Source organism: Cricetulus griseus, chromosome 2, assembly GCF_003668045.3.
Source record: "Cricetulus griseus strain 17A/GY chromosome 2, alternate assembly CriGri-PICRH-1.0, whole genome shotgun sequence".
Lineage (NCBI taxonomy): Eukaryota > Metazoa > Chordata > Mammalia > Rodentia > Cricetidae > Cricetulus > Cricetulus griseus.
In genome coordinates, this window is record NC_048595.1 from 95110696 (window position 1) to 95125118 (window position 14423).

Here is a 14423-nt window from a genome sequence, read left to right on the forward strand (position 1 = left end):
CCCTCCAGTCCTCCCCTACGACCCCCACCCCCAACTAAAACCCTTTGGGATAGGGCCTAGGCCCACCCCCGTGTGTCTTGGCTCATGGAGTATTCCTCTATATGGAATGGGCTTCCAAAGTCCACACCTATGCTAGGGATAAATACTGAACTACTACAGGAGATCCCGTAGATTTCCGAGGTTTCCTCACAGAAACCCATGTTCCTGGGGTCTGGGTCAGTCCCATGCTGGTATTCCAGCTATCAGTCTGGGGAGCAAGAGTTCCCTGATGTTCAGGTCAGCTGTTTCTGTGGGTTTCACCAGCCTGGTCTGGACCCCTTTGCTCTTCACTTGTCCTTCTCTGCATCTGGGTTCTAGTTCAGTTCCATGATTAGTTGTGGGTGTCTGCTTCTACTTCCACCAGCTGCTGGATGAAGGCTATAGGATGGCATATAAGTTAGTCATCAATCTCATTATCAGGGCAGTGCATTTAAGGTAGCCTCTCCTCTGTTGCTTAGATTGTTGGCTGGTGTCATCTTTGTAGATCTCCAGACCTTTCCCTAGTGCCTGATTTCTCTGTAAACCAAAAAGTCTCCCTCTATTATAGTATCTCCATTCTTGTTATCATCTATTCTACCCCTGACTCAACCTTTCTGCTCCCTCATATCTTCTGCATCCATCCTCTTCTCCCCTTCTCATTCTCCTAGCTCCCTCCCCCCTCTTCCCATGCTCCCAATTTGCTCAGGATATCTTGACCCTTTCCCCTTCTCCAGGGGACCATGTATGTCTCTCTTAGGGTCCTTCTTGTTTACTAGCTTCTTTGACAGTGTGAATTGTAGGCTGGTAAGCCTTTACTCTATGTCTAAAATCCCCATATGAGTGAGTACATACCATATTTGTGTTTTTGTGATTGGGTTACCAAGCTCAGAATGGTTTCTTTGAGTTCCATCCATTTTCCTACAAATTTCAAAATTCCATTGTTTTTTTTCTGCTGAGTAGTACTCTATTGTATAAACGTACCACATTTTCTCTATCCATTCTTCAGTTGAGGGGCATCTAGGCTGCTTCCAGTTTTTGGCTATTACATAATGCTGCTATGAACACAGTTGAACAGATGTCCTTGTTGTATGAATGTGCTTCTTTTGGGTATGTGCCTAAGAGTGGAATTGCTGGGGAATTCCCATTTTCTTGAGGAGTCGCCATACTGATTTCCAAAGTGGCTGTACAAGTTGGCACTCCCACCAGCAGTGGAGAAGTGTTCCCCTTTCCCTACATCCTCTCCAGTACGAACTGTCATTGGTGTTTTTGATTTTGGCCATTCTGACAGGAGTAAGATGGTATCTCAGAGTTGTTTTGATTTGCATTTCCCTGATGGCTAAGGATGTTGAACACTTTCTTATTTGTCTTTCAGCCATTTTAGATTCCTCTTGAGAATTGTCTATTTAGTTCTGTACCCCACTTTTTAGGCTTGGGTTTAACTGCAGTCTTCTACATGTCCGCATCCAATTATGCCAGCACCATTTGTTAAAGATGTTCTCTTTGTTCCATCATATAAATTTGGATTGCTTATCAAAAATCAGGTGTTTATATGTGTGTGGGTTGATATCAGGGTTTTCAACTCTATTCCATTGGTCTATCTGTCTATTTTTGTGCCAATACCAAGCTGTTTTCAGGACTATAGCTCTGTAATAGAGCTTGAAGTCAGGGATGGTGATGCCTCCAGAAATTCCTTTATTGTACAGGGTTGTTTTGGCTATCTTGGGTCTTTTGTTTCTCCATATAAAGTTGAGAATTGTTCTTTCAAGGTCAGTGAAGAATTGTGTTGGGATTTTGATGGGGATTGCATTGAATCTGTAGATTGCTTTTGGCAAGATTGCCATTTATACTATGTTGATCCTGTCTATCCAAGAGCATGGGAGATCTTTGCATTTTCTGGTATCTTCTTTAATTTCTTTCTTTAGAGACTCAAAATTCTTATGGTACAGGTTTTTCACAATTTTGTTTTTTGTTACCCCAAGGTATTTTATGTTGTTTGTGGCAACTGTAAAGGGTGATGTTTCTCTGATTTCTTTCTCCACCAATGTGTCAACGGTATATAGTAGGGCTACAGATTTTTTTTTTTTTTGAGTTAATTTTGTATCCTGCCACTTTGCTGAAGGTGTTTATCAGCTGTAGGAGTTCCCTGGTAGTTTTTCGGGTCACTAATGTAGACTATATCATATCATCTGCAAATCGTGAGAGTTTGACTTCTTCCTTTCAGATTTGTATTCCCTTGATCTCCTTTTGTTGTCTTATTGCTTTATCTAGAACTTCAAGGACAATATTGAAGAGGTATGGAACCCTTATTTTTTATTACATAAAAACATCTTGTGGGTCCTGCCTTGTGTCTATTGGGGGTGGGGTAGGGTGGGAGACACATAATGACTTTTGGGCTAGTTTCTGAGTAATGAGAATACTATGGGGTTTAGGAATTTAGGGCCCAAACAAAGTAACAGAGGGAGGGTTTTATCTAATTATTCTAGTCTCTATTTTCTTCAATTACAACATTAGCTAATATATATCAGGTCCACACAAAAATAATACTTTGGAGACAAATAAAGCATTTGGTGCCTGGGAATTTTAAGTAAAATCAACATGTTTTATGGAGGTAGGGCTTATGAGAGAGCATGGCCTTCTCAAGGACAGCTAACATAGAAGCAGCTGGCTAGTGTGCCTTGTGGTTTTAATTATTCTGTCAATTGTGGAGATGACTTCTCTTCCATGACCAATTGGGGCTTGTTTAGCTAGGTGTCTGAGCACACCTCAGAAGGCAGAGTGGAATTGTGTCGGAAAGCCACTGCTGGATTTCACTCAGTTGTTGCAAGGCTCGTTGAAGCAGCAGGATCTGAGTGTCTAATAGGCTAGTTGGTGTGACAACTTGAGCTCCAGCTCTAATTAAAAGGAATGGCCGTCACTAGCAGTGACAGTTGTGACAATCCCCAACTGCTGTATCACCACATTGGCCCACACAAATAAATGGGATTCTCCTTTGATATCCTGCTGTTTGTTCGAACCTGCCATCTTCAGCTGACATCATGGGTGTATTATTTCATTTTCCTTCACATATTTCCCCACACTTTTCAAAATGTTACAGTCTTCAGAAGGCATTTGCAGTCACTGGGGGTACTCCAGAGTTTACAAAATGTTTAAAAATATTTTTTCATTAAAATCATTATAAGCATCTGAAAAAATCACTTGCACCCATGACTACTCATGGCTGGAGACATGCCATTAGATTTCACTATTGAATGTGTTCCAAAAGTAATGCTATTGCTTAGCTATGTTGTAATATTAAAATACATAGTAACTATATATTAACCTATTGGCTTTTCCTTGGAATCCTGTAGATTTTATTTTAGATTTAATTTTTTTATGAGAATAGGTCTATAAACTTTACCACATTGCCAAAAGAGTCTATAGTCTGTGCACCTTGTTGTGTATATGTACACAGGCATGCCCACCCCAAACCCTTCCCTAAATACAAAATTAAGCCAAATTCAGTCTAGGTAACTGTTCTGTTCATCAACTGAGGCCCAAGGCTACTCAATTCCTTCTTTCTTTCTTATTCTGTACATGTAAGTATGGGAGTGCATGTGTATACAGAAAGATGTACCCAGACAATGAAGTCCCATAAGTTATTAGAATATATTGTTAAATTGGTTAACAAGTTGCAAAACACAAAACACAGTGACTGATACATAAAACATGAATTTATGAAGGTTAGCTAATTTTATCTCTAATACTAGCAAGTATAATCATGTACACAGTTTTCCCTTGGTGTCCAGGGTGACTGGTTCTGGGATCTCCAGTTACCAGTATCTGTATATGTTCAAGTCCTTTATAAACACGTAGAACTGATGTATAACCCACATGTGTTCTTCTATATATCTTAAATTGTTTCTAGATTACTTTATAATACCTACTTATAATACCTAATACAATGCAAATGTTAGAGTTATTTTAGAATAATGCCTTGAGAAAAAAGACAGAAAAGTCTATACACGGTCCAGTATAGAACAAGCTTTCCCCCCCAAAATATCATCAGTCTTCAAATAGTTGAATCTGTGCCTGTCAAACTCATCACAGAGGGCGAACTGTACTTTACTATTATATAAACTATTAAATATTTTATAAGTTATAACCATTTTACTTTTTTGTTTGTTTGTTTCGAGACATACTTTCTCTGTATATCCACCCTGGTTGTCCTGGAAGTCTCTCTGTAGACCAGGCTGGCCTTAAACTCACAGATATCCATCTGCTCCTGCGTCCAAAGTGCTGGGATTAAAATCGTGCACCACCATTGGCCAGAAACCGTTTTACATTTTATAGAATATTCAATTTAATATTTAAGGTAAAGGTTGATGTAAAATAAGAAATACATGAAATAGTACCTGAAATAATAACTGGGTTCTTCAACTTACAGGGCTCACTACATATCTACTGTCTTCAGAGATGCTATGTGGGGAAATAATTCTGAAAAATTATTCTTGCTCAGAAGGTAGACAATGTAATAAAAGCTGTAGCTGGGTCAGCAGGTAATCTAGGAAGAAGGAAATGCTAAAGCATCCATACCATCATTGTGTTAGGTGCAACAGCAAGCACTGTGACTAAAAAGATGTCTCATTCAGAGACGGCCTCTTCAGTCCTCCTTCAGGACAATGGGCAGCTCAGAAAGTGTTCGATTTAATTAGTTGTATAAGTGGAAGAGACAGTCATCCGTTTCCATGGAGTCAAATGCATCACTGGCATATTTCTCCATGGAAACAGAGATGGGAAAACAGAAAATGCTAAAGTGAATGAATTCACTGAGCAGCTGGTGAACAAAGATCTAAGAAAAATAATTCATCAGTATTATTATGACACTAGTTTAGGAAAGAAAAATAGCACATATGTAGCATTCATCAAACGTGGTATGTAAAAAGATGTTTAAAATAGACTGAAATGTAAGATCAAACAAAACATATTTTAGCATGAACATACACACACTGGGAAATGCCACAGAATAAAGGTGTGGTTGTAAGCACAGAAAACACAATGGCACAATGCCTAAAAGACCAGCAGTGTCCTTCAGTCACTAATGACTCACGAGTTCCTTGGACAAGGTGATAGAAAACACAGGGCTCAATCAATAATTTATTAACTCTACAATTGTTACATGAAATGCTTTTTAGTTTTTAAGAATTTTCTTTTGGACATACTAAATTATAGGAAAGTTTCAAGTTTTACAATGAATTGTTTCAGTTAGTTTATATGAATGAACTAGTGTGCTTTCACTTTACAGTAAACCCACAGTTTGTTTTCTTTGAAAGATTATAATTTTCATTAAAACAATTAAGTCATTTTATATAGTTCTTTTTTTCTTGAGGAACTCTGATTCAAGTTTTCCTCCCTTAAGGGACTTTTGTTCAATCTGTCTCTCAATTCAATTTAATTCAACTCAATTCACTTTTAGTTCTGGCCCTCAAGGTATTCATAAGACTATTGGGAAGGAAAGATAATTAAATAAGAGTTATAATATTTACTCATTTCTTTAACAAATAGTTCTCACATGCCTACTATGTGTCAAGTACTATGCTGAAAATGGTAATGAGTGACTCAGTCTGCTCTTGAAGAAGTCAGTAGATTATGAGGAACAGAAAGACATTAAAATAGTTACTCAGACAAACATAGTTATATGGTCTCTTGAAGGAAGCCTATGAAGTGCCAAGAGAGAATACAATGAGGAGACAAAACTGAGACTGGATAGTTGGAGCAGTTCTTTTTGAAGAAGCAGCCTGATGATACAGATGATGGAGGGGATTAAGAGTCAGACAGCTGGGTGGTGGAGGCAGGCAGATCTCTGTGAGTTTGAGGCCAACCTGGTCTACAAAGTGAGTTTCAGAAGAGGCTCCAAAGCTACAGAGAAACCCTGTCTCAAAAAACAAACAAACAAACAAACAAACAAACAAAAAGTTAGACAATAGCAGGTGAAAGCCCTATAATGGAAAAGGGCTTGGCAGGTTGCAGAAACAAGTTGTGCAAGGTGAGGCTGGAGGAAGAAAGAGGTAGAAGAGGGCTTTTAAATGTTTCAACATGAATGGTTCCCCGGAAAAGGAAAAAGGGACAAGATCTCCTGAGCTAATTTGGGGGCATGGGGGGAGGGGAGAAGGAGCTAGAAGAAAGAGAGGGGGAGAACAGGAAGGGAGAGGAGGACATGAGAGAGGAGGAAGATTTAGTCAGGGGAAGAATTAAGGAGAGCAAGAAAAGAGATACCACAATAGAGGGAGCCATTTTAGGTTTAAAGAGAATTTCTGGCACTAGGGAAATGTACAGAGATCTATGAGTTTGACCCCAACTAACAATGTAAGCAGTGGTTGAGAGGCTACCTTAAATGCCCTCCCTTGATAATGAGATTGATGACTACCTTATATGCCACCCTAGAGCCTTCATCCAGTAGCTGATGGAAGCAGAGGCAGACACCCACAGCTAAACACTGAGCTGAACTCTGGAATCCAGTTGCAGAGAGGGAGAAGTGATGAGCAAAGTAGTCAGAACCAGACTGGAGAAACCCACAGGGACAGCTGACCTAAACAAAGGGTTGCTCATGGACCCCAGACTGATAGCTGGGAAACAAGCAAGGACTGTTCCAGATGCCCTGAGCGAGGATGTTAGTTTGGAAGTCTGGGCAATCTATGGGGCCTCTGGTAGTGAGTGGATCAGTATTTATCCCTAGTATATGAATGGACTTTGGGAGCCCTCTCCACATGGACGGATACCCTCTCAGCCTAGACACACGGGGGAGGGACTAGGCCCTGCTCCAAATGATATTACAGACTTTCAAGATCCCCCTGGAGAGCAGAAAGGGTTTGGGATGGGGGGTGGGAGGAGGAGAGGAGGGAGAGAGAACTGGGATTGACATGTAAAGGAAGCTTGTTTCTAATAAAATAAAAAAAAATGTTATGTCAAGTATAATGACAAGAAACAAAATTGTTTATAAGCCAGGAAAGACTGTATAGTGTATAGACTTTCTTTCTTTCTTTTTTTTTCTTTAGCTTATACAGAGCTGAAACATTCAGTGACAATTCAAAAATGGTAAAAACAACAGTATGATTATTAAAAGTCAAGATGGGTGTATGGGTATAACATGAACAAAATCCCAGATTTCACTTGAAAAAAAAAAAAAGAAAGAAGGAAGAAAAGGCAAAAGGAGGCACTAAAGGAACAGGCTTATAATCCCAGCCTGTAGGAAAGAAAGGATCAGGATCATCCTCAGTCATAACGGGAGTTTGAGGTTAGCCTGGGCTAAATGAGATGCTGTCTCAAACAAACACAGGCAAGATAATAAGTGACTGCTGGAGTATTGACAATGTAGTGTTCTTTAACTTAGATGGAGGTTAATGGGTATTTGCTTTGAATTGTGTAAGTTGTACATATAAATTATATGTGCTCCTTTCTCTATATATGTATCAAAATAAGGGGACATATACATACTCTGTTTTTTTTTTTTTTTTCTACATGAAAGGATGGATTAAGGTGAAAAAGTGAGGCTAATGGGCACAGATGCCTCATGACACTCAGTTTTGGTGACAGAATGATAACTGCTACCATTCATTCTTTTATTTTGCTTCTTTGCAACTGTGTACTCTGGGTTTTAATAAAACATGAAACTATCCAGGGAAAGACTGGTTCTTCAGCCTCTTTTGTCCTAGGGTGTGGCTCTGTCCTTAATTTTAGTGTACCTCCTTAATGACAAATTATTTCCTTGCACTCTCTCTGACAAGTGGGCTTTGACTGCAAAGACAGTAACTGCTTTCTATCCACCAAGCAAACTACTCGAATGCTAAGTCTGTGGAGCCAGGCATCTCCGGTTGATTCTGTGGAGAGACACCTATTCACCCCAGGCTGCCCACATATATAAGTTTTTACTATTATGATGAGTCAAAAGTCTGACTTCTTCAAGCCATTGTTGTGACAGTTTAGCTCTGCATCAATGTACTTGTGAGGAAAAGCTGAGAGACACAAATGTATGTACAGGCAAATAAAAGGATCTAAATGCAAACAAAAAGAGAGCATGTTTAAGTGCCACTGGGGAATTTTCTAAAATGAGAATGGACCAAAGGCTGAAGATGTTGTCAGAGGTTTAAACAAAGTGGAGTAAATCCCTGGAGAAGAAGGACGGACAGAACACAGACCTTGTCATGAAGAATGCCCTTTGACAGGAAGCTGAATATTTTCCATTTTGTCAGAAAAAAGGAAGAGGATAGACACAAATATGCAGAGATTTGTAGGTATTATTCTAAAAGATAAGGGAGTTCCTATTTAATGTCTCCATTTACCTAGGGATCATCCAGTATTATCTGAGAAAAGGAGGAGAAATTGGGAGTCAAGCTTTCAGCATACAAGGAAGGTACCAAGCATTCAAAATGGAATATTGTGGTATGATAGATGGTTAGGTGTAGAGTGATTATTTGAAGCAGGAACCTAGAATTGACATATTATAAATCTTCAAGTTATGTCTGATTGTTCTGGGGTTGCCAAGGTACATAAATTAGGTCCATCCAGAGTGGAAGCATGATAGCCAGGTGAAACAAAACATGAGCAAAAAAGTGAATTTTTCCAAAAGAAAGTTGTAAGAGTAGACCATGGGATCAAGCTGAATAGGGAGAGAGATAAAGAGAGAAACTGGTGGCTAAAAACTGGGGAAGAAATTATGTTGGAAGGCTGAAGGAGGAGGAGAAACTGCTGTTTCTAATTAGTAAGTGATCTGGAAGAGTTTCAGTTCAATGACGGAGCATTCAAATGAGTGATGTGGAGGTCCCAGAGGTCAAGTTCCAGGGAGGAACTGGGAATGCAGGCAGCTGAGGTGAAGGCAGGATAATGCATCTGACAGAGGGAGAGAAATATTTGTAGTATATACAAAATTTGAGGCATTTTATTTTATTCTTAAAGAAGAATTTGTTTAGGAGAGAACAAAGCAAAATGGTAGGGAGTAGAAAGTATAGAGGAAAGTATCAAAGAATAGAAATACCCTTGAAGTTTACAAAAGGTTAGAGTTCACAGGTAGGAGTTCATTGAAAGTGTGGGAATGTAGGTCAAATAAAGTTCTAAAGGAACAAGTCTGAAAGTTCAAGTACTTTTGATTTATTGCTCATTGTCAGGCATGAAGTCATCAAACACTGGGACGTTTAAATATTACAAATAATTATTTTCATTTTATTTGTTCTTTGAAAATTGTGACTATGTGGGTTGGAAGTTTTGACAATTCTGGAAAGTTTTTGTTTTAGCCATTTTGGCCTTAATTCTGTTCATTATTCATTATTTTCTCTCTAGAACTTCCATGCTGGACTTCTAAACCATAAATACATATAAATGACAGAGAAGCACACTGAATAATTTTAAATCATCAAAAGTTATTTATAGACCCTTCCTTCCTTCCCATTCCGCTAGAGCAATAAGACAAGAAACGGGGATCAAAGGGATACAAATTGTAAAGGAAGAAGTCAAACTTTCACTATTTGCAGATGATCTGATAGTCTACATTAGTGAACCGAAAAACTCTACTAGGGAACTCCTACAGCTGATAAACACCTTCAGCAAAGTGGCAGGATACAAAATTAACTCAAAAAATCAGTAGCCCTACTATATACAGAAGATAAAACCAATGAGAAAGAAATCAGGGAAACATCACCGTTCACAATATCCACAAGCAACATAAAATATCTTGGGGTAATACTAACCAAAAAAGTGAAAGACCTGTACAATAAGAACTTTGAGACTTTAAAGAAAGAAATTAAAGAAGATACCAGAAAATGGAAAGATCTCCCATGCTCTTGGATAGGTAGAATCAACATAGTAAAAATGGCAATCTTGCCAAAAGCAATCTACAGATTCAACACAATCCCCATCAAAATCCCAACACAGTTTTTCACAGACATTGAAAGAATAATACTCAACTCTATATGGAAAAATAAAAAACCCAGGATAGCCAAAACAACTCTTTACAATAAAGGATCTTCTGGAGGCATCACCATCCCTGACTTCAAGCTCTATTATAGAGCCATAGTTCTGAAAACAGCTTGGTATTGGCACAAAAATAGACAGATAGACTAATGGAATCGAATTGAAAACCCTGATATTAACCCATGCACCTACGAACACCTTATTTTTGACAAAGGTGCTAAATCTATACAATGGAAAAAAGACAGCATCTTCAACAAATGGTGCTGGCACAATTGGATTCGGACATGCAGAAGATTGCAGATAGATCTATACCTGTCACCATGCACAAAACTTAAGTGCAAATGGATCAAAGATCTCACCATAAATCCAGCCACACTGAATCTTCTAGAAGAGAAAGTAGGAATTAACCTTGAACAAATTGGCACAGGAGACCGCTTCCTGAACATTATGCCAGTAGCACAGACACTGAGGTCTGCAATTAATAAATGGGACCTCCTGAACTGAGAAGGTTCTGCAACACAAAGGACACAGTCAGTAAGACAAAACGACCACCCACAGAATGGGAAGAGATCTTCACCGATCCCACATCTGACAGAGGGCTGATTTCCAAAATATACAAGGAGCTCAAGAAGCTAGCCACCAAAACACCCAACAATGAAATTAAAAAGTGGGGTGCAGAACTAAATAGAGAATTCTCAACAGAGGAATCTGAAATGGCTGAAAGACACTTAAGAAAGTGCTCAAAATCCTTGGCCATCAGAGAAATGCAACTCAAAACAACTCTGAGATACCACCTCACACCTGTCAGAATGGCTAAAATCAAAAATACCAATGACAATCTATGCTGGAGAGGATGTGGAGAAAAAGGAACACTCCTCCATTGCTGGTGGGAGTGCGAACTTGTAAGACCACTCTGGAAATCAGTATGGCTGTTGCTCAGAAAAATGGGAATCAGTCTACCTCAAGATCCAGCCATTCCCCTCTTGGGTATATACCCAAATAGTACATGTTCATACAAGGATGTTCATACAACATACAACATAGTTGAACATTGTTTGTAATAGCCAGAACCTGGAAACAACCTAGATGCCCCTCAACTGAAGAATGTATAGAGAAAATGTGGTACATTTATACAATGGAGTACTACTCAGCAGAAAAAAACCAAGGGAATCTTGAAATTCACAGGCAAATGTATGGAACTAGAAGAAACCATCCTGACTGATGTAACCCAGTCACAAAAAGACAATCATGGTATTATTGTGGGAAATTATCAATACGGAGTCAGGTAGAAATATAAGGGTATTTAATAGGGAAAAGCCTTACTTACAGAGCAACCTAGCCAGCTGGCGTGGTAGAGGTCTGTACAGCAAGAAGCAAAGAGAAAACAAAACCGAAAACGCAGTCCCACTAGTCATTCTGACCACGCCCTCACAAGCCTGGTCAGGCACACCTGTAGCCAGCCCCTAAGAAGGCATGGCTACAGCTTTCCCTACATGGTATGTACTCACTCATATATGAATTTTAGTCATAGAGCAAAGGATTACCAGCCTATAATCCTCTTCACCAAAGAAACTTGGAAACATGAAGGACTCTAAGGGATAAATGGACCCCAGGAATGGGAAGTGGCATGAACTCCTGAGCTAATTGGGAGCATGAGGGAAGGGGAGAGGGAGCTGCCACAATAAGAGCAGGAGAAAAGGAATGGAGGAGAGGAAATGGAGGAGCAGAAATATTGAGTTGGGGGAAGAATAGACGAGAGAAAGCAGGATGAGAGATACCATATTGGAGGGAGCCACTATAGGTCTGAGGAGAGATCTGGCACTAGGGAGATTTCCGAGACCTACAAGGATGATACGATCTGACAATCCAGGCAATGGTAGAGAGGATAACCTAAACACCCTTCCCCTAAAATGAGATTGATGACTACTCTTTATGCCATCCTAGAGCCCTCATCCAGTGGCTGATGGAAGCAGAGACAGACATCCACAGATATACACTGAGCTGAAATCTGGAACTTAGTGGAAGAGAGCGAGGAATGAAGATCAAAGGGGTTTGTACCAGATTAGAGAAACCCACAGAAACAGTTGGCCTGAACAAGGGGGAGCACATCAACCCCAGACTGCTGTCTAGGAGGCCAGTACAAGAGTGATTCAGACCCCTGAACATGGATGTCAATAAGGAGGCCTCTGCACGTCAGGGAGCCCCTGGTAGTGGATTAGTATTTTTCCCTGGCATAAGAAGGGACTTTGAGAGCCCATCCCATGTGAAGGGATACACTCTGGCCCTGGACACATGGGGAAGGGCTCAGGTCCAGCCCAGGAAGATTTGGTGGACTTTGCAGAGCCCCCGGTTGAGGGCCCTGCCCTGCCTGGGGAATGGAGGGTGGATGGAGTGGGGGGTGGGTTGGGGGTGGAGGAGGAAGGATGGGTGTGAGGGGAGGGAGAGGGGATTTACATGTGAAACAAGCTTGTTCCCAACTTGAACTAATAAAAAAAAATTTTAAAAAAGTTATTTGTAAACTTAATACTTTGAGAGTAAAGTATTAAATCTATACTTAGTACTTTATATTGTATAGTAAATTTATCAAGTAATTTTCACCTCATTCTAATCCATATTCTGAGCCTTCAGTATTTAAGTTCTTTTTTGTCCAAGCACTGGAATAAAATGTAACTACTAATATAATTTCATTAAATTGGTGGCTTCTTTTGTTTTGTTTCCTTTTGTTTTTTGTTTTGTTTTTTGAGACAGGGTTTCTCTTTGTAGCTTTTGGAGCCTGTCCTGGAACTCCCTCTCTAGTAGACCAGGCTGGCCTCCAACTCACAGAGATTTGTCTGCCTCTGCTTCCTAAGTGCTGGGATTAAAGGCCCATTAAATTGTTTAATCACATTGTAAATTTAAATCAACAAACTCTCTTAGGACACAGCTGTTTTTATTTGCTTGCTTTTCTTTGGTATTTGTGTATGTAACCATGTGTGTATGTATGTCAGAAGTCAGCACTGACTGGGTGTCATCTTCAGCTGTTCTCTACCCTCTTCCTTGAAAAAAATTACAATTATGTATTCATTTTGTTTGAGTGTATGTGTATGTGTTTATATGTGTATGTGTATGGGTGTGTATGTCATGATACCCATGTGGCAGTCAGAAGAAAACCTGAATGAATTGGTTCTCTCTTTCCACCAGGTGGGTCTCAGAGATCTAACTCAGGCTGACAGGCTTGGCAGCAAGTGCCTTTACTTGCTGAGCTATGTCACAGGCACTGAAACTTGAGCTCATCAGTTCAGCCAGGCTGAGCAGTCAATGAGCTCTAAAGATCTTTCTGGCTGCCTCATGTCAGCACTGGGGTTACAGACCTCCCACACTGGCTTTTGCATGGTTGCTAAGTGGCAAACACTTTACTGAATGAACCATCTCCCCAATCTATTACAGCATCCAAGTTTACAGGGGTTGGCTTACCAACAATGAGTCTCTGAAGGGCACCCTTATCTCCATTCACTGCTGCAGCATGAACCTGTGAGGCTAATGAGGATCCAGAAGAGAGCACATTCTCTGAAATGTTCATAGTTTTCTCCACAACATGAATGACCTGAAGCAGTGATTGAGACAATGAGTACAAGCACAAAACACTTCTAAAACTTGCCTTATCAGTGCCAAGTAGGTAGCTTGTAAACATGATTTATTATAAATATTTAAATAGGGTTTAACTGACTCATATTTCTACAACTTCAATGACATGGCAAATTAGATGGCTTTTGCACTACTTACTTAACTGTAGAATGAGAGAATTTTCTCAAGAAATGAGAAGACATTTACATTAGGCACAGAGTTTAAAAGTCACACTAACTTCTATGTAGGGGAAGTTTTTCTCCCACCTGCCAGTTCCCGAATAACCACTCTGAGGCTTAATATTAATTATAATTGTTTGGCCAATGTCTCAGGCATATTACTAACTAGCTCTCACAATTAACCATTTCTATTATTTTATATTTTACTAGGAAGCTCGTGGCTTGTTACCTCACATCTTGTTTCCTTTGGAGACTACATGGTATCTCCCCAACTCTGCCTTCTTTATCTGTTTGGATTTTCCACCTGGCTCTATTCTGCTTGGCCATTGGCTAAATCATTTTTATTTATCAACCAACAAAAGCAACACATATTTGCAGCATACACAAGGACATCCTATATAACTTCTAAGATTAATATAGGTAATGTAATGCCACACAATTCTTGTTGAGATCAGACTGTGTCCTGCTTTAAGTTACTCCATATTGGGTAAAATAGTGGTTTTTCAGCCCATGCTTTGCTGTGGGAGACTCCAGTTTATGAAAAGCTTTTGAATTCTGTTTTGAGGGTAGAAGATGACGCTGCCCCTGGGTGGAAGTGAACACTAGCTCCTGCCCAGCACCATCCTTGAAGCATAGAGTGGTAAGTGACTGTGCACTCATGAGGGATCAGAGAGGGTGCCAACC

The 14423-nt window shown here is 39.8% G+C and overlaps 1 protein-coding gene across 3 annotated transcripts in view; it reads right to left on the reverse strand.

The window, feature by feature from the left end:
- Nucleotides 1-14423, reverse strand: part of Invs (inversin) — a 173435-nt gene that overhangs the window by 156251 nt on the left and 2761 nt on the right. For all 3 annotated transcript variants that reach the window (XM_027403114.2, XM_027403113.2, XM_027403115.2), the window contains exon 2: nt 13411-13540. In XM_027403114.2, coding sequence (XP_027258915.1) covers nt 13411-13540 — 130 coding nt within the window. The remainder of the gene's footprint in view (nt 1-13410; nt 13541-14423) is intronic.